The sequence below is a fragment of the Clupea harengus genome, chromosome 17, assembly GCF_900700415.2.
Source record: "Clupea harengus chromosome 17, Ch_v2.0.2, whole genome shotgun sequence".
In the NCBI taxonomy this organism is placed as follows: domain Eukaryota; kingdom Metazoa; phylum Chordata; class Actinopteri; order Clupeiformes; family Clupeidae; genus Clupea; species Clupea harengus.
In genome coordinates, this window is record NC_045168.1 from 13,449,640 (window position 1) to 13,477,510 (window position 27,871).

At 49.6% G+C, this 27,871-nt stretch overlaps 1 protein-coding gene across 16 annotated transcripts in view; it reads right to left on the minus strand.

Annotated features, from left to right (window-relative positions):
* kmt2ca (lysine (K)-specific methyltransferase 2Ca) overlaps nucleotides 1-27,871 on the minus strand; it is a 105,895-nt gene that overhangs the window by 7,964 nt on the left and 70,060 nt on the right. For 6 of the 16 annotated variants that reach the window (XM_042710183.1, XM_042710182.1, XM_042710176.1 and 3 more), the window contains 26 exons: nucleotides 26,837-26,938; nucleotides 26,187-26,234; nucleotides 24,360-24,500; nucleotides 23,696-23,728; nucleotides 21,865-22,002; nucleotides 21,134-21,287; nucleotides 20,730-20,962; nucleotides 20,571-20,644; nucleotides 19,752-19,943; nucleotides 18,318-18,464; nucleotides 15,774-17,831; nucleotides 15,252-15,568; nucleotides 13,143-14,863; nucleotides 12,420-12,531; nucleotides 12,219-12,285; nucleotides 12,058-12,121; nucleotides 11,402-11,634; nucleotides 8,327-10,201; nucleotides 7,640-7,837; nucleotides 6,013-6,180; nucleotides 5,750-5,879; nucleotides 5,192-5,381; nucleotides 4,741-4,919; nucleotides 4,335-4,471; nucleotides 3,938-4,199; nucleotides 2,527-2,669 (listed from right to left, as the gene is read on the minus strand). In XM_042710183.1, coding sequence (XP_042566117.1) covers nucleotides 2,527-2,669; nucleotides 3,938-4,199; nucleotides 4,335-4,471; nucleotides 4,741-4,919; nucleotides 5,192-5,381; nucleotides 5,750-5,879; nucleotides 6,013-6,180; nucleotides 7,640-7,837; nucleotides 8,327-10,201; nucleotides 11,402-11,634; nucleotides 12,058-12,121; nucleotides 12,219-12,285; nucleotides 12,420-12,531; nucleotides 13,143-14,863; nucleotides 15,252-15,568; nucleotides 15,774-17,831; nucleotides 18,318-18,464; nucleotides 19,752-19,943; nucleotides 20,571-20,644; nucleotides 20,730-20,962; nucleotides 21,134-21,287; nucleotides 21,865-22,002; nucleotides 23,696-23,728; nucleotides 24,360-24,500; nucleotides 26,187-26,234; nucleotides 26,837-26,938 — 9,116 coding nt within the window. The remainder of the gene's footprint in view (nucleotides 1-2,526; nucleotides 2,670-3,937; nucleotides 4,200-4,334; nucleotides 4,472-4,740; nucleotides 4,920-5,191; nucleotides 5,382-5,749; nucleotides 5,880-6,012; nucleotides 6,181-7,639; nucleotides 7,838-8,326; nucleotides 10,202-11,401; nucleotides 11,635-12,057; nucleotides 12,122-12,218; nucleotides 12,286-12,419; nucleotides 12,532-13,142; nucleotides 14,864-15,251; nucleotides 15,569-15,773; nucleotides 17,832-18,317; nucleotides 18,465-19,751; nucleotides 19,944-20,570; nucleotides 20,645-20,729; nucleotides 20,963-21,133; nucleotides 21,288-21,864; nucleotides 22,003-23,695; nucleotides 23,729-24,359; nucleotides 24,501-26,186; nucleotides 26,235-26,836; nucleotides 26,939-27,871) is intronic. The other 10 variants (XM_042710177.1, XM_042710178.1, XM_042710180.1 and 7 more) reach the window with 10 other exon arrangements.

Here is a 27,871-nt window from a genome sequence, read left to right on the forward strand (position 1 = left end):
TATGTGCATATTCAGATGAGAAACACACACATCTCTCTCATCAAACACGACACACACACACTCTCTATCTCTCTCATGAAACACACACAAAAGCCGGCGCAACCAGGGGCTCAGTCCTGTCTATCCAGTCGCTCACATCATCAAGTATCATTAAGACTGCAGTCTGGGGTTGGACACGGGCACTGCCACATCAAAGGGGAGCGAGCGACGCCAGGAGTGCCATCCTGTTGATACTGGCAGGAGTGAATTACCCCGGCATTAGCATATCACACACGCACCCCCCACCAACCACCCACCCACCCCCCAAAAAGGGAGCTGCCACTTCAAAGCCCATCCCGATCTCTTCAAATGACCTGAAATTTCGTCAGCGTCAGGCCCCCCCCCACCCCCTGACTAAGTGCCTGTCACGGCTTAAGCCTGTGGGCGCTGGTGATGTTGCCGCGGTAACTGTCGCCGGGGCTGAAAGTGTTCCGATGCGGAAGAGCGGGATTTGCATAATTCGGGTGTTTTCTGACTGGGGACGCTGAGGGGACTTGAGCACGGCAACAGACAGCTCTGTAGATGGCGGCAAATGCACTCACGCACACACACACACACCTCCAGAGAGAGAGAGAGCAGAGCCCATTGCACACACTCTCTATACTCAGTGTTTCCCCTACCGTTATATTAGGGGGGCGCCCCGCCCCCCCAACGGCACCCCCCGCCCCCCCTGGAAGGTCAAGTTAATTTTGTTCAATTTTATTTTCTATAAAGCGCCAGATCACAACGGAAGTAATTTAAGGTTACCTTTCCTATAGAACAGGTCTATAGCTTGTTCTTTTATTAAACAAAATAAATAGCCTTATGTTATTTATCTTATTTACACGACGGCATGTAATTTCTGTCTCTACATGGTCGCGCATTTACAATTCTCTGCTCTCTGTATCGCGCATGGCGGAGTTCCGCCGCGATGCGCACAAACACACACACACACACACACAGACACGTGCGCGCACACACAGGTGAGCACGCTCCCACCAGCGGAGATAATTGGGCTTAAGAATCAGTGCACAGCTACGGACACTTTTAAGCTTTAAAAAAACTAATATCCAGGCGTTCATGAATCCGGCAGAGATCTTTTCCTAGGTAGGGTCGACAATGAGGCCCAGTGAGAATGGCTAAAACAGACGTGGAAACAGAACGTACGTACAGAATGTCCGCACCGAAAATTCAGAAATAGATCTGGCTTCCATTTTTTATCATTTTCCGCGAGTTGTGCGTGGCCCTTTTTACATAGAGTCTGGTAATAAATCTATGAAATGTAACGAAAATTATTTATTTTGATGTGAATAATGAAGGAAGCAATAAATCCGATTATTTGCCAAACCCTCAAGAGCTGTTGCCATGGAGATTTAACGTTACTTTCTGTTTGAAGACAAGGTAGCAGCTAGTGTTGAAGAATGGATGACTTGAAATTGGACGACTTAAAATTAATATATGAAATTGAACATCAACACCTATACGGATAAAATAAATAAACAAGGATAGCAAAACAGATTGATAAGCAATGAGAACGGCAGAAACACAGGCAGGACGTCAGATGACGAGACAGATCATAGTGACACAGGCTGTTTTTTTTTTTTCGTCATATGAAGGCTGAGACATTCATAACATTTTATTCAGTCTTACTGGTCCTTTTGTAATGCCAACATGTGCACTTCGTTGTGGATAAGTAAAGCCTATTTTGCTACATTTTTGTAGTCCTGGTAATCTTTTGTTTGGCATATTGGTGAGGTTATTAAGAGGACCATTTCTCAATCGTTTTGTTCTTGATGAATTAATGTTTGTTTATTAATCAATTATTTTTCAACAAATAACTCAATTATAATTACAAAGAGGACAATTCACAACTTTTTATCGCAACTTTCACTTGTTTCGCCAATTTCATTGCAACAAAAACCTAAAAATAAAAACTGTCATCGCAACTTTTTGGAAAAGCTCCTGCGAAATCAGGAATTTTAGGCCGCAAATATCTTCTTCTAGAAGCCCAGAAAGATACACCACTGCAGCGACAAAAGCTGCATACTTTGTGGATAATTGTCATAAAAAGACATGTTCCGATGTTTAGTTGTTATATTGACTGCTGTCATTAAAAGAAACACATGAACACCATGATTCCTTTAAGCGTTTGTGTCGGCGCGCCGCACACCGTGCCGCACCCCCCCCCCCAAAGCTGTAAACCTAGGGGAAACACTGATACTAGACCCCATCCTCTGGCTCTCCCTCACACACACACGCGCGCACACACACACAGACACACACTGCTGTGGTAAAACTTCAGATGGTTTGGTGCTATGGTTTAATCATAGTTCCTTGGAAGAGCCTTATACAGCTTGCTATGGAGGTTACCCACTTGTGAATGTGAACTTGAGTTCACACAGTTTCTTGTGAATGTGAACTTAGGATCATTCAGTTACTTTCAAATGACTTCTTTTATCTCACAAAAGTCTAATCTATTAAATGTGTTGCTGGGAGGAAGTGGCTTACCAGTTTGGCACAGGGCAGGTCTTTGGTGGACTTGCGGACTCCATTTCCCAGAACCACCACCTTGCAGTGGCAACACCACTGGGGCTTGGGCCCAGGGCTCACGCTGGAGTTCCCCATCTGATAGTCGTGCCTCCCTGCTGAGCCTGAACACAAACACACACACACAAACAACCTTGAGTGAGTCGAACCGACGTCAGCCTCCAGGTAATACACAACTCAGACTCAGACACAGACTAAAGCGTTTTTTATGCTTCTGCAACTGCGTTACAGCATGGCCACGCAGTTGTATTGAGGGACTCGTTTTCATTTATGGTTCTCCGACGGTTGTGGGTGTAGTAAAATACGTCTGAGGGGATTTGCAAGGTGTCTGAGCCAGCTATCTAATGTTAGCATGCTACTACCCAAAGGTAAACAGCGAAGAAAACTTGTTTGTTTGACTTTTTGCTTAGATTTGTTTTAAGTTACCGAGAAATAGACACTGTGCAATGCAAAAACCCTGTTATTGTAACTGAAAAATCCATCTGAGGGGATTTGTGAGGTGTCTGAGCCAGCTTTCTAATGTTAGCATGCTACTACCCACAAGGTAAACAGCGATGGGTTTATACCAATCTCAGCCTTGCGGCTTGAAAATTGGGAGACGCACGCAAGCACGCAAGAGGGGGTACGTAACTACGAAAGGGGCTCTTGCGTGTCTTGCGTGCTTGCCTGCCTGCGTAAAAGTCGACCATAAATTGCGCTTAACACACGCAACAGCAAGCAGTGTGTCTAACAGGCCATATACCACCATCAATAAGTCTATAAAGCTAACAGACTATACTTTCTAGAACCTTCACTGGTTACACTGAGCAGACTATTACCATTGCATTAACACCTAACTATCAACACAATGTAGGGAACTACTTGTGAGAAGGCTCTAGAAGAACTGAGCTATCAGGTCCCACTGACACTTTAACAAGGTAGTTGTTAGGGATCCTTTTAGCGGCGAGATATATTCTAACACCTTGAGGCTATCCGTCAGTGAGGCTCCTAGCACATCCCCACAGTCATTACCATAGACATATATAGATATATATGACCATATACATCTACATATGTCTATGGTCATTACCGCCACTGTTTCTTTTCACACCTCTTTACCTCAGTAACACCCAACTCCCCTCCACCACCTCCTCTTCCACCTCCCCTGGCTGTCCATTCAACTCTCATCTGATGATCTGTTAGCCAATTAGCTTGCAACAAAACAGGTGCAGAGGGGGACAAAAACCTCTTCCGACACGGACAGGCCAGAGTGTGAGCAATTACATCAACAGGTTGTTCATGGCCAGGAAAAAAAGCTAAAGCTTGACTGCAGGGCTAAGAAGACAGATGCTGCATTCGGCAGCTATCCGCTACATCTGCCAGCAGGCCTTACCAGCGCTGAGTTGGTGTCCGAGGGCCTGCGGGGGCCCCTGGATCATCCCTGGGGGGCCCTGGATCATCCCCAGGGGGCCCGTGGTGGGCACCGGTGGTCTGTGGAGGTGCTGCTGGTTGAAGAGCATGCCCTGTGTGGAGGGCACCTTCACCCCGGCTAGCAGGGCCAGCGAGCTCCTCTCGGGGACGCGGCTCTCATCGTAGGTGCTGGGGATGGGCACACGCAGCAGGTTGGCCACGGCCGCCACCACCCCTGGAACATTCTGGAAGAAAACACATGCCAGAGGCGACAGAGGTTACAACGGGGTTGAGCTCGGAACACCGGCATGTGGTGTGTGAAAGTGTGTGTTTCAGAGGTGGATGGTGTGTGTGCGGTCGGAGCCCTGTGGCTAACGCACCTCTGCTGCGGCCGAGTTGAGGGTGATGGCGATGGACACCAGGTCACTTTTGGAACACGCCGATGGAAGGCCGAAGGGAGAGCCAAAGAAAGCTCCGGAAGGTTCCGTTTTCACCTCCCACTTCCTGATTTCTGAACCTGAGGATAGAGACAGTACACAGTTACACCACTTAGTTTGAGGTAGGTGTGTGTGAGAGTGTGAGTGAGAGACAATGAGAGTGTGTATGTGTGTGTGTGTGTGTGTGTGTGTGTGTGAGAAAGAGTGAGAGAGCAAGTGAGTGAGTGAGCTAGCGAGCGTGTGTGTGTGAGTGAGTGTGTGTGTGAATGAGTTGAGTGTGTTTGTGAATGAGTTGAGTGAATGTGTGTGTGTGAATGAGTTGAGAAAAAGAGTGTGTGTGTGTTTGTACCTTTCCCACTGGCAGGTGGCAGCATGGGTAGGAGAGGTGAGGTGGCAGGTGATGGTGGCTCCAGCTTGACTCGAGACAGGTCTGGGAAACGGCTGATCTCCATGCCAACCACGCTCTCGGGAGACGAGGATGGCACAAAGCTGTCAGGTGTGTCCCTGTCCGTACAGTGATCCTGCCCCCTGTGGTCAGACAGACAGACACACACACAAATATATGCAGTCACCATCAGATAGAGACAACACCATGAAGATCAGATAAAATTAGCTGAAAAAAAGTCACACTTTGAAAAAGGAATTCTAATGGTATTTGTCCCATTTTCCAAATGTATTATTTTATCAGTGCATTTTAGGCCCACATGCACTCAGTTCTCCACTCAAATGCTTCTTCGGTTGGGTAAAAGACCGGTGTACAGCAGGATATAGGGGTAAGGTTCGGTGTGTTGCACACTCACATTCTGCTGCCCAGCAGCCTACAGGAAGTCTGTGGTGCCCACCTGAGCTCCTCCTGGTTGTTATGGGGTGGGGTGGGTAGAGAGGCGGGCACGTCCACAGTCTTGGGCCCCTGGGCGAGCGTCTGAGCCAGCAGATCGTCTTCAGGGTGGTACGGGGTGGAAAGAGGCTTTGGACCCAGGGTTTTGGGCACTGGGGAAGAGGTGAAGGTCAAAGTGAATATAAGTACTCAGGACGGTAGAATGTGTCATCTCTGAAATATCCCAAACATGGACTCAGAGCACAATAGAGGTGGCTACTTCATACACCAGTAGTTGAAAATACATCAGGCAAAACTATTTTATGTCACTGCCACTGTCACTTTTGTTGTGTTAGCTTAGCCCATATAATACAGTCTTGACTATCACTGAGTAAAAGAGCGAAGATGGTAAACATAGCTCTTAGTGGAGATACTTCCTAGTAGACTACAGCCATGTGGTAACTCAGACCCGGCCAGGGGAAGTAAACCATACCCTCATGCCTACCCATACCCTCATGCCTACCCATGCCCTCATGCCTACCCATGCCCGCTGCTTTTCTGGCCAGCTCCTCGGCCGTGGCGAAGCCGTTCACCATCTTCTGCCGGGCCACCGGGGGTGGGGTTGGGGGCAGCGAGGCCGGGGGCGTGGGGGGATTGCTGAGGTTGCTCTGCTGCAAGGGACACAAGAAAACAAACAATAAAAAAAAAACAGATTTATTTCAGGATACATAATATGGAGAGCTCCAAACGGCCTTCAAGAGACCAGAGAAGGGTATGTTTTAGTTTTTGTTTTGCCATTGGCACCTTGTAGACAAGCTGCGAGTAGTAGTCCGAGACGCCGTCCAGCGTGGCACTGCCGAAGGAACCAGACAGCCGATTCTCCCCGTTCAGCTGCCCGCTGCTGCCGTAGGGCGGGAAGAGGGCAAAGTTCACGCCGATGAGAGGCTCCATGAGGGGAAGCATGGACAGCTGCTGCAGGAGGAGAAAAGGAGAGAGAGATGAGAGGGGGGGGGGAATGCCTGCGCTTTCAGATAGAAATGATACTGCAACAGCTGGTGGCACAATGGCAATGTAATAGCATATTACACTAAGGGAACAATCGGCTTGCAAGTCCACTGTGTGGGACTGTACATGGTGACTGATATATGCCAGTCACGGATTGGGACTAGGCACGTTAGAGGAGAACTGTCAATAATCACAGTCTTGGAGGGTTTTCAATCCGTTATCGCCAACTGTGAATAGCACAACGCAGACTTTTGTTTTACAAGACAATGCTATCAAGGCAAATGAGCAGTGGGTCTTTGAAGCTCCAGCGCTGGGGTAGAGATGTGCAGGAGACGGGGATCCCAGGGAGGCAGCCATGGATGGATAGTCCCCCTGGAGAGGTTTCAGCCATCAAAGGCTCTCAGGCTAGGCTTTTTTTTTATCTATGCTAGAAGTTTGGGAATGATTTTGACCTTAAGTGTTCTTTTTTCGTCTTTCATAGAAAGCTGAGTCATGCCACAACGAGCACAACAGCCTTCAGCTTTTCTTTACTTCTTGAAGATCTTTTTTTTGAACAAACTTTTAAAATCATGCATTCTGAACTGAGCACACAGACACACAGACACACAGACACACAGACACACAGACCAAACAAAATGCAGCACTTGTAACAAAATAAACCTCTTCGGCCCACTCGTCAGTGGAGATCTCCATGGGAACAGCACTGCAGCTGAGGTGGAGATTGATTGGCAGGGTTGGTTACGCAGCCCTGCCCAGACAGGGCCTCTCCCCCACTGCCTCTCCGTCCTCATCCTGCCTCGCCGGGAACGTTCATTACTCGAGTCTAGCGCCATTGTGTCGAGTCGCCCATTCAGACTGCTGTTTGTGCACCTCGCTAACTCCATTAGGGCCTAGCGTACCGACGTGTCTCTGTGTCTCTGTGCCAGCAGTGCTATTAAGCCTTAATGAAAGTCATTCTTTATGTAGATGAAGGTAATTAACGGGCTAAATTGGCGTAATATATATATATACAAATAATCAAACGTAAACTTGGGTAAAACATTTCTACCTGCACATCAATGAGCAACGCGTAAATATGCCGTGGGTTGCTAAGCCGAGTAATAACTTTAATAATCACATCCGGGATATGAATCACAAGCATATTCACTTTAGTTTCAATAATCACATCCGGGATATGAATCACAAGCATATTCAATTTAGTTTCAATATTCACATCCGGGATATGAATCACAAGCATATTCACTTTAGTTTTGGGGATTCACATACCACCCAAAACGGCTGAAGTACATCCACCACAGATACATGTAACATGAGTGGGGGAGTGCTGAAATATACCTCACACACACACACTCATACACACACACACACACACACACACACACACACACACACACACACACACACACACACACACACACACACACACCTGTTTGAGCTGGCTCATGAGCGAGTCGGTGCTGGAGTAGACACTCTGCCGCTCCTCTTCCTCCTTCTTCCTCTTCTTGTAGCGGGACGGCGGCTTCTCCATGCCGGTCTTGGGCCCGCGCTTGTAGCGCTGCTGCTTGCGCTTTCCCGGTTCTGGCCCGGAAGCTTCCAGCAGCTCGGGCTTCACCGTCTGAGCTCCCTGCACACCAGAAACACAACACACCTTTAAACATGAGGCGGGGATACGGACACAGACAGCCAATATCAACTCCATTCAATTTGCTTAGTTGGCATGAACATTTTAAGGAAAATAGTGTTGCCGAAAAATAAAGCACAGAAACATGTTGAAAATATAGAAATGAATATAAAACGTTCACATCCACATTTACTCTCGTTGATGTATATAGACTTTATATCTAATATCTATGAAGAGTGTGGCACATTTCCTCTCGTTGAAATATATAGACTTTATATCTAATATCTATGAAGAGTGTGGCACATTTACTCTTGTTGATGTATATAGATTTTATATCTAATATCTATGAAGAGTGTGGAACATTTACTCTCGTTGATGTATATAGATTTTATATCTAATATCTATGAAGAGTGTGGCACATTTACTCTCGTTGATGTATATAGATTTTATATCTAATATCTATGCAGATTGTGGCACATTTGCAGGACTTACCAGTTTGAGCATGGTCTTGTTCTCGGCTGGCGCGTCATCTTCCGAGCGCAGGCTGTCCACGGAGGTGGAGTGGTGCAGAGCGAGGGCCTGGTGTTGGGGGGCCGCGGCCAGGTGAGGGGCGTTCTTGTTCTTCAGCAGGTGCTTCAATAGCTCATTGCTTGTCGCATCGTTTCCTTTGCAGGTCTGTCCCTCCCCCAAGCAGGACGAGGCGCCTTCCTGGCCCAGCTCTTCCTGTTTGACCCTCCTGTGGGGCTCCCCCATAGAGGCCCCCCCTGGGCCGTGACACTCGCTGGCCTCCAGCTTCTCCAGCTTCACCTCGTGCAGCTGCCCTACATGCTTCTCCATGGCCTCTGAGCCCCCGCTGCCCTGGCGACTTGGCAGAGAGGGGCCGCTGTGGCCTCCCACTCCTCCTCCGACAGATGACAGCTGGCGCTCCAGCTCCGAGGCAGGGGCCAGGCCAGAGAAGGCAGCCCCAGGAGCGTTGAGGGCGAGCGGGTCAGAGGACAGGTCAGGGTCCCCTGCCAGTGCGGAGGCGCGGGTAGGGGTGGAAGGGGTGTCGGACATGCAGGGGGTGAGAGGGTCCGAGAGCGGGGTGGAAGGCATCCGGGCCGACTCGGCATCGTCGTCCTTTGCGCTCTTTTTCTTCCGGTTGCGTTTCTTCTTGCCCTTCTCCTCCGGGATGATGTTGGAGTAAAGCTGGATGAGCGACTGCCCCGAGCCAGGGTAGTTTGGGGGCAGGGGCGTGGAGGGCGAATCCATCCCAAAAGCGGACCCATCTCCGGGAGTTTGGGGGTGGCTGCTGCCTGGGGGTCCAGCGAAACCCGTGGGCCGGGGCTGGCCCTGTTGGAAGCCCTGCCCGGCCATCATGGGGTTCTTCCCCCGGAAATTCGGGCCCATATCTGCGCTGAACCCGCCATTCTCTGGTCCGGGCCTCTGCTGGTTGCCCTGCATGAAGCCCTGACCAGCGGCACCACTGAAGTCCACACCAGCCTGCTGGGCCTGGGGGAACATGCCCCCCATTAGTGGCTGCAGCTGCTGTTGGGGAGCGGGCCGGCTAGGCTGCAGAAAGTCCTGCGGCAGCTCGCTGTTGAAGAAGGGCATTTGTGCCAGGCTGGCATCTCTGGGCCCGGGGGTGGGTACGGGCGAGGCCTCGGCCCCCATGCCCATCTCCATGTGCTTCTGCAGGGCGCGCTGGCGCTCCACCTCCTGCATGAGCTGCACCCGCTGGCGCTCCTGCTGCTCGCGCAGACGCTCCCGCCGCTCGCGCTCCTGGAAGCCTTCGCTGAACGGGTTGTTGTCGTCGAACTTCACGCCATGGGCAGCGGCGGCGGCAGCAGCAGCGGCGGCAGCGGCGGCGGCAGCGCCTCCACCACCCACACCGGCCCCTCCGCCAGCGCCTATGCCTGCCGGGGCCATTGGAGTAGGCTTGCCTGCACCTGGCATCATGGGGGGCGCAGGGGGCTGAACGGGAACCTGCTGGACAGGGTTGGCAGGGGGCATCTGGGGGGGCATGTGAGCTGGCATCCGAGGGCCGCCGCCACTGCCACCCATGGGTCCTCCAGGGCCAGGGTGCCAGCCTGGCATGTTGGGCACATTAGGCATGTTGGACATGTTGGGCACGTTGGGCATGCGCTGGGCTGGGCTGGGCTGGCCAGGGTGGGGCTGCATCCCCATCATGGGGCCCATCATAGGCTGGTTCATGGGGACGGGGCCGGGGCTGGGGCCAGGGCCAGGTCCTGGGCCGGGCATCATGCCAGGGGCCTGGGGTGGCATCCCTGGCATGGGAGACATCATAGGATGCTGGAGGCTGTGCTGCTGCTGTTTGACTCTGTATTCTTCAATGAGCTCGGCATGCTCTTTCTGCTGTTTGCGGATCTAGGGAAAGATGGGGAGAAAACAAAGAAGAGGAAAAATGAAGTACCAGAGGAGGACTGCCAAGACATAAGCGCAGTGGGAATAATTCTGTCAACATCTCCTCAAGTATTACATAGTAGCTTACTGCAACTTCAGGCTAACAGTTTGAAGCTTTCCAGGCTGGGTATCTGTTCTCTTCCCTTCTATGCTCACTGTGTGTGTGTGTGTGTGTGTGTGTGTGTGTGTGTGTGTGTGTGTGTGTGTGTGTGTGTGTGTGTGTGTGAGAGAGTGAGTGAGTGAGTGAGTGAGTGAGAGAGAAAGACAGAGAGAGAGGGAGAGATTGAGAGAGAGAGAGAGAGAGAGAGAGAGATTGAGAGAGAGAGAGGGAGATTGAGAGTGAGAGAGCGAGAGAGCGAGAGAGAGAAAGGGCCCAGGGAACCATGTTGACAGAATGGAGAGGTAGAATGTGATAATGTCAGTGAATAAATCAAACCGCTCTCCTCCTCTGGGGCTGCAGTAGAGTGAGATCTCACAGGGAGAGATGGAGAGAGAGAGAGCGAGAGAGAGAGAGAGAGAGATGGAGAGAGAGAGAGTGTGTGTGTGTGTGTGTGTGAGAGAGTGAATGACTGTGTGAGACTAACACAGGAAAGGTCACAGTGCTTGAAAATAATTGGAGAGGTAAACCATGTTTTTTCAGTGCAAAGGTCAGTGAGGTTGTGTTTTCAGAGATTCTTCAGCAGGGAAACAGCAGCTTGACTGCCAGCTGCAGCAGGATCTTATACAGCATTCAGAGCTTCAGTGTCTAAAATGTATTTTGTTGAGGCATTCTGAAGTTCTGTAAACTAAACCTGAACATAAATGCCAATTCAGTATATTAATATGTATACAGATGCAGTTAAGCAATGAATACAAATGTGTTTGCCTGTGTTAAATGTGTAGGCCATATGTATGACGTGTGTGTATGACGTGTGTGTGTGTGTGTGTGTGTGTGTGTGTGTGTGTGTGTGTGTGTGTGTGTGTGTGTGTGTGTGTGTGTGTGTGTGTGAGCTTTTCTGTGGATGTATTTAATTTACCTTAACCATTTGTTATACACTTAGGTGCTAATATGGCACAAAGCCACCAGTAGGCAACACACACTCAATCAAACTTTTAGTGCGTGTGTGTGTGTGTGTTGGTGCGTGTGTGTGTGTGTGTGTGTGCGTGCGTTTTAGAGAGAGATACCTGTTCCAGCTGCTTCTGCACCATGCTCTGCTGCTCGGTCACGTGTTTGAGTTGTTCGGCGTCATCCTCGGGGAACTCCCGTCCCGCCTTCTTGGCCGTGCGCTGCTTGGCTGACAGAGCTTTCTTGGACTTGCGGTGGACGGCGATCTGCTCTTCCAGAAACTTCTGCTGCATTTGCAAGAGCTGCTGAGTCTCCTGCAGCCACTCCTCATACTGCTTCCTTTGTGTGTCATCTGAAGAGAGGACAACGAGCGAGAATGAGAGAGAGAAGGAGAGAGAGAGAGAGAGAGAGGGAGGGAGGGAGAGAGATGAACTAGCACTCAATCTTCTTCATCTACCACTGTTCTGCGTCTCCTCAGGATTGGAGGTTGGATAATAAACAGAAGCTGACTAGGTGGCGGTGGGTATATTGCCTCCATTTATCATATTACTGTGCTCAGCGCTGCTCACAAAGTGAAGTGGACAGCAGTCGGATAAGAGTCTGGAAATGGGCCACTGTGTGCCGTCTGAGTGTTTCTATCTCGCATGTCACAGAGATTATCCTTGAAAAGTTCTGCAGGCTCTTAGAAGCCATTCATCTATTTCACAACAACAATATAAACAAACTCCAAGAAGTTGGAATTCTCTGTCCCTTTGACGTGTCCCTGTGTACTCACTGACAAATCCAGGGCCAAAATTTGGAGGATTAGGCCTGGCCAACTGCTGGGCCACTTTTCCATCCTGCAAAGAAATATGGGTAATCATGAAATACAAGTATGAACGAGACAAACAACACAAGACCAGACGAGTGAATTTGCTTTCTTTTCTCATGCAATACCTGTCCAAATAAGAGCTGAGATCCACCAGCTGCATCTGGACCAGGCGCTCTCGGAATTTGCTGGATCCTGCTCGAGTCACGTAAAAGAATGAGGAGTAAGAGAGAGAGAGAAACGTGAGGAGAGAAAAAGATAAATGAGAAATAGAGAATTGAAGCCAGGTTATTTGACCCGTGGCCTGATCCTTTGTCTTCTCTTCTTACCTGTTCATCACCATAGGCCCCATGGAAATCGGGTTCTGTGCCATGACCTTATTGATGCCCTGCAGTGCCACCATCTTGGCTTTCATGATGGGATCCGTGATGGCATCAAAGTCTAAGGACAAACAAATCAACACCATTAAGACAGAATGAGTCAAACCCAGCCAGTTGAGTCAACCTTTCCCTCCCTTGCTCTTCTCCGACCTCAATCTCGTCTCTTCCAAATAAATGATGCCCCTGTGGTGAAGCATCTGCATAATTCATGTCTCTACCGTGGTAAAAAGCTCCCGAAAGTGTTTTCATTGTCAAGATCAATTAAAGCTACCACGGTGATGTCCATAGGAAAACACTTTGAACTTCCCTTAGAACAGAAAGGCTTTCTTTTTGGCTCGGTGCACTCAGTGCACAGTGGTGCCAAGGAACCTTTTTTAAATGGACGGTTGAAAAAATGGATGATTACTTTCAACTTTAACTCCTCACCAGAAACTGTGTGTCTGTCAGAATCTCGCTACAATTCAAAGCTTAATTGGACCCCACGCCATCTCACAAACATTTATGCAAGACGGATAAATAGATCGATTGCACTACAGATTCTGTAGACACGTTCTTTGTTAGCTAAATTAAAGTTCTAAAGGTTTCGGCTCAACTTGCACCTGGTTGTCCCTAACCTAACAAATCCTGACCCAACCCAGAAGGGATTCTGACCGACCCAGAAGGGATTCTTACCGACGTTGGGGAAGAATGTGTCGGAGCGCTGGCGAATCATGGCCTGCATCTGCCTCTGCTGATGCTGCTCCTGCCTCTCCTGGTCCAGCAGGTCTTGCAGCAGCAGCGGTTGCTCTTCCAGGAGCAGAGGCCTGTTTAGTTGTTGTTCTGCAGATAGTGGAGATAGTCCCTGCTGCTGCTGCTGGCCCATCCCTGCAAGAGGGAACATCCCCTGCTGACTCTGCCGGCTCAGGCTATGAGGACCAGGAGGCTGTCCGCCCACCATGGGCATGTGTAGGTCGACCTGTTGTCCGGCGGGGCCACCGAACCCTGGGACCGGCAGCTTGGGATTGGCAGGCTGCATCATGGGGTCGACCCTGTGGCCCAGACCCATGGATGGGTTCATTCCATGGTCCAGAGTGTGGCCCGGTACCAAGGCCATGTTCTGCTGCAGGCCCGGTGCCTGAGCACACTGCTGAGTAAAAGCGAGGCCAGCGTCCTCCAGCTTCTCCTTGATGAGCATACTGGAGAGAACCGGAGCAGTACCAGAGAGCGGGTCAACTGGAGGCTGAGCTGACGCTGCAAACAGGCCAGAATGATCCCCTCGGATTCCACTGCTGTTCATGGAAGGTCCACAGATATTGATATGGTCCTGATTGTTTACTAGGCATGGATTGAATTCAGTCTTAATAGTCTTGCCACTGTGAAGACCAGCAAGGCCTTCCCTGGCACAGTCCTCTTTCTTGACCTGATCAGCCATCTGGAGGTTGTCAGTTTGGCCTGTGTGCTGAGACATTGAGGATGTGGCAGCTGCTCCATCAGGGTTGGTATTCCTTTTCTCAGACAAGGCTTTCTGAAGGTCTGAAGCCTCTCCGTGGTCATCTTCAATTGGATCAGCCAGATCCAGCTCCTCATTGAACATGTCCTTCTTGTCGTCAAGGTCAAGTTCTGGGTCGGCATAGGCGATGAGGTCAAACTTCCCAGATGTCAAAAAGTCATCCAAGTGGAGGCCATCCTCCCCGTCAAGGTTGAGTGTCTCTAGGTCGTCGTCCACCAAGTCCTTCACCTCCACATCTTCAAGGTCCTTCACTGCCGAGTCGTCCGTGTCAAGCTTCTCTTCGATGCCCTCCCCTGTGGGAAGGGGAAGCTCCTCTGGCTGACCAGCTACTGGAAGGAGGGCAGGCTGAGGCGTGTGGTGTGTCTCGCTCTGGATTGGCTGACTCATGGACCTGTTTAGCGGGTGGTGCTGCTGGCCAAGATTCATATGCATGTTAGCCTGCTGCTGCATGACGTCCATGTTTGTTCCCATGAGCATAGGACCCACCGCTCCTTGCTGAGGCTGTCCCAGCATTGGATCAATCATTCTCTGGCCCTGGGGCCCAGCGAAGCCCATCTCTTGGCCAGGCATGAAACCATGGGGGAGCCTTTGGCCAGGCTGGTTTTGGTGGTCCAAGGGACCAAGGGACCCGAAGGGGAGCCTCATACGGTTCTCGGGGGCCCGGTGTCGGAGCTCGATGAAGGGCTGGCCCATGATGTTGTGCTGCTGCATGGGTAGAGCTCGCGGGGGGAAGTGCTGAGGGAGCCCCATCTGGGGATTGCCCCCCATGGGTCGGGCAAGGTCGATGGATATGGAGCGCCGCATTTGAGGGGGCATATTTTCAGGAGCCATGGGCCCGCCTGGCATCTGATGTGGGGGCCTCATAAATGGCTCCTGTCCTTGCGCCCCGGGAGGAAATCCAAACCTTGAGAGAGAGAGAGAGACAGAAAAAAGAAGAAACAGGGAGAGAGGGGGGTGTCGGGAGGAAAGAGAGACAGAGAGAAAAACAGAAACAGAGAAAGAAGATAAGAGAGACTTTTTAAAAAGCAAAACACACCAAACTTTCTTGAGAAAGCAAAGAATAACGTACACTGATTGCTCCAGCAAGTGATTAAACTGAATCACAGACTCTGAGTTGCCAAAACAAACTCTTGAAGACAAGCACTTCAAAGGCCTATAAAGTCTGTACTTGCAGAGTGTTTTCATCTTCCCATCAATTGAATAATGAGAAGGCAAGGGGCTGTTAAAAATCAATACAGTAAACAAACACATGTACTGACACACAAGAAATGGGATCAGAAAAAAAATCTTACCTCTGGCCCTGCGGCCTCATCCCCATGGCAACCATATCTCTGGGGAATGGTTGTCGGGGCATCTGACCGTCATGGGGAAACGGCCCCTGCTGCTCCCCCACATACTGCCCCGGGAACCTCGGGGGGCCCCTCATGGTGCCTGGGTACGGAGGAGGGGGCCTGCCAAAAATGTCTGGCTGTGCTGAGGAGTCTTCCTGCGGCCAGGGGCGGGGTGTTCCGGGGGCACTGGCCATAGCGGCCACAGTGGCGGCGGAGGGCACTTCCAGCTGGCCTTTCCTCTGCTGCTGCCTCAAGATCAGCTGACGCAGTATCTGGCGCTAGAAGCACAGCAAGACCTCTATGAGTTACTAGGAAAGGGCTTGCATAATACACTCACAAACTCATGAACATGTGGTATAAATGTCATTTCAAAAGACAGTATGAAGTTGTGACAACGCCTTTACACATCCTCACAATTAAGTTACTGTCTTTTGGTGTTTAACTCAACTAACCTAAATTTTGAATAGAACTACAAACACTTACTTTTGTCTTGTCGTCTGTGTCTCCCATTTGGGGATGCATGACTCCCTGGATGTCTGCTGGACTGGGCGGATGCGGGACACCATGCACTGGTCTGTCTCCAACCTGAGGGCAAGGGGTCATGGGAGCCTGTTCGAACGGATCATGAACAGGAGTGTGGCTAGGATGAGGAGTTGGAGGCAAGGAGAAGCCATCGTCACACATCCCTGGGTGCTTAGGTGTCTGTGACCCGTGGGCTCTGGCAAACGCGTCTGGCATCCTTCCCTGACCCTGATGGGAGAACAGGTCACCGGGATGGGGCATGGAGCCTGGTCTAGACCCTGGGCTTGGTGCTGTTCTTGGGGTCCCGGGAGCCAGGGAGTATGGGTCCATCAGAACCGGTCTGGGCGTGCCGGGCGACTGGTCGTATGGGTCTGGCTTGCTCAGGGGTCTGGGCGTTCCTGGTGGTTGGGCGTAGGGGTCTGCACCTCTCTGAGCCCCTGGGGATTTGGGGTACCTCTCTGCTGGTGCAGGCCGAGGTGTGCCGGGCATCTGAGCGTATGGGTCCATGACATGGGAGGGTGATTGTCTGCGGCTGATCGCCTGAGCATACGGGTCTGCAGAGGGCCGTGGGGTGCCTGGAGGCTGGGCATAAGGGTCAGACGAAGGTCGTGGGGTACCTGGTGGTTGGGCATAAGGGTCAGACGAGGGTCGTGGGGTGCCTGGTGGCTGGGCATAAGGGTCAGACGAAGGTCGTGGGGTGCCTGGTGGCTGGGCATAGGGGTCAGACGAAGGTCGTGGGGTGCCTGGTGGCTGGGCGTAGGGGTCAGACGAAGGTCGTGGGGTGCCTGGTGGCTGGGCGTAGGGGTCAGACATCTGCTGGGAGTAGTCAGGTCTGGGGGTCGAGGGTGCCTGTGCGTATGGATCCCTGTGGGGGTGCCTGGGAATGGGGAAATGGCCGCCATGCTGCTGGCGCATCATTCGGGGCTTGTTGCCGAAGCCATCAGCTCCCATAGACGGGTGAGGTGTCAAGGGCTGGTGGGCGTACGGGTCTGACTGTTGGCCCTGCTGAAAGCCGTCTACCGGCCTGGGGGTCAGAGGCGGCCTCTCGTAAACGTCCATGGACCCCCGGCGAAGCACTTGAGGGGGCATGGCGCTGAAGGGATCCAGCTGCTGCTGCTGATGCCCTGGGGGCATGGGGGCCTTGAAGAGAGGCACAGAGCCCGACTCATTACTGCCAGGGATGGGAGCAAGCAGCGGGCGTGCATACGGGTCGGAGAGGACCATGCGGCTGTGGGCCATGCGCTGGTATGCCTCCGCCCTCTGATTAGGCCGGGCGAAGGGGTCTCCAGAGGGGTTGAGCCCCATCATGTGCCTGCCCAGGCCCTGCTGTGGCTGTTGCTGCTGCTGCTGCTGCTGCTGCTGGAAATCAACCCCCATCCCCATCCTGGGGGGGCCCATAGGCTTCACAAACGGGTCGGCAGGCCTTGGGGTGTCAGGGGGCTTGGCGTAGGGGTCGGCTGCTGACGTGGGCGAGCCGAAGCCATCGTGGGCCGGGGATGGCCGACCCCTCTCCTGTACGTCCGAGCCCCGGCGAGGGGTGCTAGAGCCCGACGAAGGCGGCCGAGGGGTGCCCACCATTTTACTGTAGGGGTCCCAGGGCGAGGTGGGCCTGGAGCCCGTGGACGAACCCCCAGGGGAGAACATCTGCGGGGACTGGGGCTGAGAGGCCGGGCCCTGGGGGTAGGCCATCTCCTTGCCTATGGAGGAGGAAGAAGAGGATGGCGGAGGGAGCTGCGGCCGCAGGAAAACGTCGTCGGACATGGAGGTGGGTGTGCCGGGCAGCTGCGGCCGAGCGAAGCCTCCGTCTTTAGGCTGCAGTGGGGAGACATTCCCTCCACTACTGGGCTGGGGGGTTCTGGGGCTCTGGTTGCCACTGTTGGGAGAGTCTCCACCGCTGCTTAAATTCTGCTGATGTTGCTGCTGTTGCTGTTGCTGAAGCTGCTGTTGCTCATTTTTAACTTGCTCCAGCTTCTGAGTGGCTTCGATCTTCGCCTGCTGTTTGCTCTTTTGTCTCATTTGCTACCATGGAAACAGGAGGGAAGAAAGGCACAGAGGAAAGGAAAGAAGAGTGAAGGAGGAGAGGGAAGCACTCCAGTTAATGAAGTCACTTGAAGGCATTGAATTTTAAATTCATGATGACATGGTGCTAAAAAAACACTCTCTCTCCCTCACTTGCTACCAGAAAGAAAATTAAAAATAAAATGCACTTTTGTTTTTGTTTTACATTTGTTTGATTATGAACAATTAAGCCATGCAGGGATAGGGATGTGAATATGTGTAGAAGATTTAACAACACGATGGTGACATAAAGCCTTTAGCAGTCCTTACTGTTGCCGGCTCTTAACTAAGCCAAGGAGGAATGATATGACAGTTAATCAGTTCTCTCTCTCTTCCACATTCAACACTTCAACCTCACTGTTTTCTTACACCTAGTAAATTTGTTTTGTCTTTTTATCGGTTCTGGGAAGAGAATCGCCAGAGCAGTGCCTCGCCTTAGGATCTTACCAGAGAATTTTTTCCACTTCCTGCAGCTATAGTTGCCTGGTTGGAATGTCCAAAAAGGACGTCTTTATTTGTTGATTTTATGGCTTTGCTTTTTGGGACCTTTTCCTGTTGCTTCTTAAGGGGTCCCCTCATGTGATTTACCTCTCCCTTTTCAATGCAAATTAAGAATTAGTAGACCGCACGAGAATGTCATAATGTATTAAAGTAAATGACTCACGCAGCCATGCACATTCATGCCAAAAATGTCTAAAATCATGGTCCATTAATAAATTAACAGGAATTAAATGCACAAATAGGTTAACACTAAGATCTTTGCCTTTGCATGCAAACATTTACACACACACACACACACACACACACACCCTAGCTCACTCTCCCACACACAGTCACGCTCACAGTCTCCCTCTCTTTCTCTCTCCCACACACACACACACACACTCACGCACACTCCCACACACACACACTCACGAACATTCCGACACACACACACACACACACACACACACACGCACACACACTCATGCACACACACATACACAATCATGCGCACACACATACACACTCATGCGCACACACATACACACTCATGCACACACACATACACACTCATGCACACACACACTCATGCGCGCACACATACACACTCATGCACGCACACACACACACTCATACACACTCATGCACACACACATACACACTCATGCGCGCACACACACATACACACACACACACACACACACACACACACTCCAGTATTCCCACTCTTCCTTTTGGCATGCTGTGCTTATGGTTATGAAGGCAGTGTGACCTACAATGAAAACACACAAAGACTGGCATTGTTCTCTCTCTCTCTCTCTCTCTCTCAGGGTTTCTCAACTCCTGGGCCCGACAACCCAGTGACACTCGCGTCACTCACGGCCCCCCATTCTACTGCTGTCTAAGCTGCGAGGCATGTTATAGCCACCACTGAGCCCAATAGACTGGAGGCATGTTAGAGCCGACACTGAGCCCAATTGACTGGATTCAAGGACTGCTTTCAGAAACGGAGGCCTGTGAATGCAATCAGGAACCAGATGATTTTTTTTTTTTAGGAGAGCGACAGAATTTTGGATCGTTTTGATACCCATGTTTAAATTAGGAATTTGTCAGCGTCGTTATGGCTGCAGTCGTCTTGTGTGTGGGTGTGTGTGTGTTAATAAATGCATATGAGCGCTTGGTAATGAGATGAATCGGGAAGTCAGGTTAGAGTTGGCTTTTTTTTGGTCAGCTTCTTTTCTGAGGTTCTCTGAGGTTGAGAAACCCAGCTTAACAGAGCAGATAAATGTGCCCTTTCTGAAGAGAACTTTCCCCAGCACCTCCGCCCCCACCTCCCCAGATAGAAAGCACACTCAAATCAACCCCCACCCCCACCCTTCCCCAGGAGCTGTTGGTCACCTGTCGGAACTTCCACTCCTGTTCATGCTCGGACTCCTTGTGCTTGAGCGGGTCTTTGAAGAGGGCCTCGGTTTCCATGGGGACTGAGGGGTCAAAGGGGTCAGGCACCTGCTGCTGCTGTCTCTTCAGGGTGTCGTTGGACAGCTGGACTTTGTTTATGCGGAGTGCTGCCCGGTTGTCTCTGGCCTTTTGCTGGAGAGGGGGGAGGGGGGATAAAGGGAGAAAAGAGGAGACATCTCAAACAAACAAAACAACCAAAAGATATATCAAACAAACAAAACAACCAAAAGAAATATCAAACAAACAAAACAGCCTGAAGAGCAAAGTGCCGAGTTAGATAAGAACATAAGAAGCTGCTGTCGTAAAACTGGATTGGTGTGTCTCCATTTTTAATGTGCAGACATTATGCACAAGTGGATGATGATGGTTGCAATTACGTTTGATTACAGTCCCAGTCATATTGGTGTGTTTGTGAGAGCGAGCGGGTGAAAGACAAAAGCATGGCATTGGCAAACAACCATCACTGTGCTTCCCCAGTGCCTTGTAAAGTTGACTTCAGTAAGATGAACTGAGACATCTGTCTGAGACTACACTAAATCTGAGTCTTCACCGCCGAGTGATCACTCCTGTTTATTATTCCGCCTCCTTCTCCTGGCTCTCATCTCCCTCTCTCCAACTTATTTTCTAAACAAGCAAACAGCACATTCACTCTCGTTTGGTTTCCTTTGGCAACAGCTGCCGCCTCAAACACAGATTTTTGTTATCCTCTTGGCACAAGAGCCATGCGTTATCGGGCTGCCGACTGAAATGCCACCTTACCACATAGGGCAGCCTCTCCTGAGAACTCGCCTTCCTCCAGAGCTTTGCAATCTGTTTGACTCGCGTTGCCCAGTCTGGGAGAGAGAGAGAAATCAGCCATTAGATTCACAGATCTGCCCTCATGATTGAAGACAGGTGAAACCAGAGGGAAAGACTTGCCTGGAAACTCCTCTCGCAAGTTGGGGAAGTTCATGTTGGTGTAGAGGACGGGGGCAACGGTGGCCATCTCCCCCAGGGTCTCCTCCTTCTCCCACTTGAGCGTGCTCCTCTGGGCGTTGGACATGGTGTCGGCCTCGGGCTCCGGGGGGGCCATGGGGCCCGGAACAGCTCCAGGGACCCCAGGGGGCCACGGGCCCGCCATGTCTCCTCCCATCTGGCCAAAGTTTTTCTCCCTATGGATGAAGGAAAAATAACAATGACAAAAAAACTCAAGAAAAAGAAGAAGTAAAAAAAAAAAATATCACACTTCATCGGTGAGGGTTTTATGGCTGAATGTTAAGGTACTTGAGAGGGATAGATTTCTGTTCCTTTTATTATGGGCTGCCTGGGGCTGTGTGCGTTACCTCATGGTGTCGGGGAAGGGCATCCTGTGGAGAGGGGAGAAGTTGCCCTGGCCACAGGGACCCGGCACGGCAGGCATCATGGGAGTTTGCGGGAAGACGGGATTGGGTCCCATCATGCCGTTCATCATGGGCATGCGAGGAAACATTCCTCTGTCTGATAGTCCAGCCGAAAAAAAAACAAAAAAAAAAACACAGAGTGCGTGTGTAAGAGATGACTGTGCTCAATGTGGTGTGCGTGTGTGTGTGTGTGTGTGTGTAAAAGCCGAGTGAGCTTGGCCTATTTGCTCCTGATTGGTGCAATCTACACCCGGCAAGTGCATTAGGAGCTCAGGCATCACAACTCATTTCCTCCTCAGTCCTGGCTCCCAACGCCAGCAGTCCCTCAGACCCACGGCCCTAAACTAGGACTGACTGAAAGGGATACGGCGGCAACGCTATCCTCTCTCCTCTAGTCCAATCCAATCTCTCTCACATTAGAGTCAATGAGGGAGAGAAGATGAATACGAGCGAGAGCGAGAGCTTTACTGCTACAGTGATCAGTAGGACCTTCTTCTACAGATTTTCCCTGTAGTCATTATCTTCTCTCCTCCTTGCTACATACCTAATGCAACACCCCCTTCCTAAAACCTAATCCAACTTGAGTCCTAATGCGTATATATCCCCTCTCTGTGTCTGCGGTTGGTTAAGGTCATGTGAGGACGAACCTTGTCTAGCGGCTGGGATTGCTGTACCTGAGTTCTGCAGAGGCATTCCTGGACCCGAGGCACTGGGGATGGAGTTAGGTAGTGGAAGATGGGGGAGAGGCGGCTGGCTTGTGGTGGGGCTCAGCACGGCAGTGAAGAGATCCTCCACGTCCTTCCCCTCCAGCTCTGTAGGGGGCGACAGTGAATTTCAGACTTGGCAGGTCTACTTTCTCCCTCCTTTCATCCTCCCCCAAACACAGGGTTCATAGAGTGACAGATAAACTAAGAGGGAAGAGCTACACTACAACGTAATAATAGTTACCTCTGCTTTTATCTTGACAGCTACTTTCCTCGACATTCTTCTCTGACTAACTAACCAGTTGATTTGACAAATGTGTTCATTAAGTGATTTGAATTCAACATTCAACTATGCTGTGTCATTGAGGAAGCAGTCATTGGGCCTCATTCTCGAACGCAGTTAAGAAGAATTTAAGAGGAATTTAAGAGGAATTTAAGAGGAATTGGATTTAGGACAACATTTGGCATTCATGAAAGTTTTCTCATCTGGGATTTGCTCTTAACTTCAGAAGACTTTCCGAACTCGAAATAGCAGTCGTAACTCGGCCAGAGTTTTCTCAAATGCGATTCCTTAAAAAACCACAAGATGGCCCCGTGGGCCATCTTGTGGTTTTTTGAGGAATCGCATTTAAGAAAACTCTCCGTGTTAATGAATTTGTGAGAAATCGTTGGTGATTGCGTTCACATCAACTCTACAGATCCTCGGATTAAAGTATCATTAACAATTACGTTTCACATGTAGGCCTATAGTCATGATTCTACGAGGCACCGTGATGTCATAAAATAAATAAAAGGACTACACCGGAATGCTGCGCTCGTCTAGTGAGCGTCGTTTGGCACTGCCGTCTGTGCAAGTACGGCAATCCAGAATTTTCAAGTAGTTCCAAGTTGGTGGAACGAACTGCCTAGCACTACCAGAGCAGGCGCGTCCCTCTCTACCTTTAAGAAGCTTTTGAAGACCCAACTCTTCAGAGAGCACCTCCCTTCCTAACTGGTACTTCGACTAGTGCTTAACTTGCACTTATAGCAGTTACATTCCTGCACTTCGTTTTTATTTCCTATTTCGTTTTTCTATTTCTTATGTAAAGTAGTATTTATTGTTACACTAGGTCTCTATTGCTCGTAGCTTGACTGTTCTATCCCTTGTACGTCGCTTTGGACAAAAGTGTCTGCTAAATGACTAAATGTAATGTACACGAACACTGCAAATGTAAGTGAATAAATAAATAAGCACTAAACTCAATCACGTTGATATAGCTATAGTGGAATAGAATGGACACATCTACATCCTGCAACAGTCCATCTCTGCACCGTTCAAGTCATAGACATATATAGTTGAAGTTAGATCTGCGTTTACTCGACGGTGATGCTTTCCGCTTTGACGTGACTCGTTTACGAGTTGCTTTCGTGTAGATTCGGTCGATTCCGACTGCACACGTCACTACGGTTGCGTGCCCTTATAAGGAGCTGGCAGGGCGTGTATGTATGCAAATTCAGGAGCACGAGAACGCGCTTTCAATTTAAGAAAACTCTTCCGGGGGAGCACAGCCCAGAAAACTTCTGCTGCGTAGGACCACATTTTCAAGCGTGCATGAATTTGGCGGATGTCTTTTGCTTACGTTGTTTTTCCGAAGCCCGTAAGAAACATTTCAGAAGAAACTTCAGAAAATGTTCGAGAATGAGGGCCAATGTTCTTAGACCAGTAATTCTACTTACTGGCTTGCCAAGTCAACCCTATTTCCATTTGATCACAAAATGAGGGATACATTACGTGGCAGATAGGTCATCTGAAAACACAAACCTGGAATTTTGTAGAGCTTGCTGAGAATAGCCCCTGAAAATGAGAAGAATACAAAATTCACATAATGCCAAAAAGTCTTTTTAAAGCCAACTCTATAGATCAGCAAGTATGCTGGATCTGCAGATGTGTAGATAAGAGTGTACGACATGTACAGATATACATATACAGATACAGAATAATTTCCTTTGACATTTTATACCACAATTTCTTTTGTGTAGACAGGGTGATGTTGAAGGGGCTACTGTGAACTCTCCATGGCCATGTCTGAGGACATGAAAAGCACTTCTGAGATCAAGCTGGCGTTCAATGTTTCAAACCCTAAAGAGACTGGTGGGGTTGGGGGGGGGGATTTCTTGGAACCATCTCACAGCACTTCACGTTTGGCCATGCAGGCTTCCGTACCCTGGTCATATAGGCAAAAACATGTGTCCCCAGTGGCAGAACCCTCAGACTGCCTTGCGCTCTAAAGAAGACACATCGGAGCGGACACCGTAATGTATTCTTAAAAAAACGTCTCTGATGAACTTTCTCCAATGAATTTTGATTGGCCCAGACAGCTTAGAAGGGTGGGAACATTTGTCTTCTGAATCCACTCAAAAAAGGCCATTCTGATGCTAGTCAAGAAGACATCAAAGAGAGCAGGTTTGTGACTGGTGGTCCTCACCGTCCGTCACCATCTTGTCCAGCTCTGGACTCAGGATGGCATCCAGAGGCTCTTCCTGTAGAGGACGGGAGCCACGGGTGTGGCCTGAGGGGTGGCCGGTGGCCGAGGGGTCGTCCGAGAGACCCCCAATGTCCAGACCAGCTAAAGGGGGGTGGAAACAGGTCAGCCATCAGTGTTGTTTGTGCGTGTGTGTGTGTGTTAATTTTATTCGGCTCAAAAAGACTTGAATTTCTGCCAACCTCGCCTTGTCAAGTCTACCCTAGCCTTCTGACCTTCCAAACAAACAAGAAAAAGGAAAAGAAAAAAAGAGACAGAAAACGAAAGAAAAAGCCCCGTCACGTCTAAGAGGAGTAAATCACAGCTGACGAGCAATTTATTTTCAAACTGGATCTGAGAAAAAGAGAGAGAGAGTGAGTGCCAATCTCTAATGTTGTGGTGAAATAAGCTCTCTCTTTCTCAGCTCTTGTTTTTTTCCCCTTCCTTCTCTTTTTTCTTCCATGACTCAATTTTCCAAGAATAACAGGAACCTCATTTGCGTTGCCTGCTCAAGCATGTAGAAAAAAAAGAGAAAAGAAAAAAGTACCCCTTCAAAAAATAGCCAAACTTTCATCATCTCATATCCTGTCCCATTGTGAAAAAAGGACGATGGCTTAATCAATGCTAAAACACAAGAAAACACAGTAGATAACTGCCATGATTAATCATAATAAGCCCAGTCCTTGACTTCAAAGACAGAAAAAGGGTCCAGCCTTGATGGATCAGAGTCTGAGAGGGCGCCACGGCGACCTTGTCACAAAGTACTCGATGATTGCACTCGGAACGTCAAAGACGCCACAAAAGAGCCCAAGTGGAGTCTTCGCTCGGCCAGGTTTACAAAGCAAACATTTGCCTCAGCACTTTTATTTGATGAATGGACAATTCTCTGCGTATTCCCATGGATCTTCATTAATGGACAACCAGCCCAACCCCTGGCCCCCACTGTGCCATGTTTGGGAAATCAAACTCGCTGACCTTGTTAACCTGACCCTTTCTTTCCCCTATCTCTCTCTCTGTCTCTCGCTCTCTCTCTGTTCCTTTTTTCTGTTGCGCTCTCCTTTCGTCTACTCGAGTTTCTTCTGAGAAGAAGATTAGCTCAAGTGCTCACAAGAGGCCTCTCGAATAGGCACCCTCTTAATTTACAACTTTAAAACACGGTGCAGGGAAAAGCTGCCCAAAGGCTTTCCTTAATCCTTACTGTTCTGGGGTCAGTTTTCAACTTGGGTGATCCGTCTTCCCTGCAACAATAAAGTTCACATCTCCCCCATCAACTGCCTCACTTTAATAGCACTACATGAGCCACCCCAGGAAGCCCATTTGAGGTTTAGTTGCTGGAGTGGACCAGGGTGTACACCCACATATGCTGATTGGTTCTGGAGTGGACCAGGGTGTACACCCACATATGCTGATTGGTTCTGGAGTGGACCAGGGTGTACACCCACATATGCTGATTGGTTCCTGTTCAAGTCACAAAATGGAGCAACCAGCCGAAAGCTTTAAAAGGCAACACAGCACGCTTGCATGAAATAGCTGTAGAGATTCAAAAATAAAAGAGAGAGAGAGAGAGAGAGAGAGAGAGAGAGAGAGAGACACCAACCAAGGAAGGGGAGCGGAGGTGGAGGAAGAGGGTCATGCAGAAAAGTAAGAGAGTGTGTGTGTGTGTGTGTGTGTGTGTGTGTGTGTGTGTGTGGTGGGAGGGGAATAAGGTGTTAGGTCGAAGTAGCCACGGGACAAAGGTTAGAAGGGGTAGAGCTCTACTCCAAAAGACAGTCCTACTATGAAGGCTCTTACCGAACGGGGAGGAAGAGCGGTCAACCTGGAAAGGGCAGAAATCAAGACCTACGGGAACCCCAGCCAAACAAACAATACACAAAGAGAAACAAAGCAAAAAAAGCAACAACAGAAACAGTTAATACAAAACAGAGGCATAAAGAAGAAGAAAAAATATCCAAAAGCATACAACCAAAATCTAAAGCATAAAGGGTGGCACAGAGCAAACCCATATTAAAAAAACAGCCGAGACGGGCAAGAACCAACTCCAAAGATGCCATGACAAGCGTGAACGTGTAAAGAAAAACAAACAAAAAAAGCCATTTCACAGGAAGGAGGATGCTACAGATATGACATGGAGGTGAGTGAGTGAGTGAGTGAGTGAGTGAGTGAGTGAGTGAGCCTTTTTTCTTCCAAGTCTGCAGAGAAGATGCCAAGCCAGGAGCCGACCTAAACTTTGCGACATTCAGGGACCGAATGTGTGTGTGTCTGTGATTTTGTGAGGGTGTAACAGAAAGTGAGTGAGTGAGTGAATGAGAGAGTGTGTGTGTGTGTGTGTGTGTGTGTGTTTTTGTGAGGGTGTAACAGAGAGTGAGTGTGTGTTTTGTATGTGTATGTGTGTGTGTGTGTGTGTGTGTGTGTGGTAGGGGGAGTGGAAGGGAACCATCTACCTGTGTCCTGGCCTGGCTTCACCAGGTTCTCTGAGAGCATCCCCAGCAGGTCGTCGTCGGAGCCCAGCACCAGGTCCGCTAGCGGATCCTCCCCTACCTGGGCTGGAGATTGAGAGGATATGCAGACGCCTTGGCTGAGCTTGGGTACCATCACACATCAAAACACTGTGCTACCCTCACGGAGATCCGTGACAGTATATCCTGATTCCAGCTATGTCTCATTTATGGTCTTGCTGTAATTGCTGACTAGAGGAATGCTAGGAATGTCAATTTGTGCACAATAACCCAATTCAGTAATATCCTTTGATAATTTTCAGTAAGGCAAATGAATACTGACAGAGCCCAAGAGGGTGTTTAAAGGGTGCCTTGGCTAATGGGTGAGACATTGAAGACAGACAAAATAACTGATCTCCATTAGCTTTCTGTCTTGTTTCGGAGGTTAAAGGGTGAAACCAGAAGCAGACGAGTGCAGAGAGACAGAAAGGAAAAGAAAGAAAGATTGAGCGGGGGCAAGGGGAGTTCAGTTAAGCCTTCTTGTGTCAGAGCGAAAATGAAGGTCACCAAATTCTGGCACGAAAAGGCACAGAGCTAAAAACGCTAAAATGCTAATAGCTACAAATGGCCGGGGTGATTGCTGCTCAAGGTCTGACACTCTCCTGCCTGTCTGTCAGTCAGTTCTTTTCTAACTGCAGAGATTGCGCTCGTCTCTAGATAGTAGGACTTTAGTGGGATTGGCAAGTTTTCAATGGCTGAGGCCAACTGGTCTTATATATAGTAGAAATTCAGACTTGAGACCCCCGCCCCCCAACACGGACTCTAATCCCTTTTTTGCACACTCCTGCTGTAACTTAATATGTGTATTGTTTATTGTTTATTGTGTATGTTTATTGTTTGCACCAACGTACCACAAAAAATTCCTCGTAGGTGAAAACTTACTTGGCAGTAAAAATCTTTCTGATTCTGATTCTGATTCTGATTCATGTGCGTGTGTGAGAAGTGTAAGGTTATGAGAGCTCAACCCGGAGCTGTGTGGTA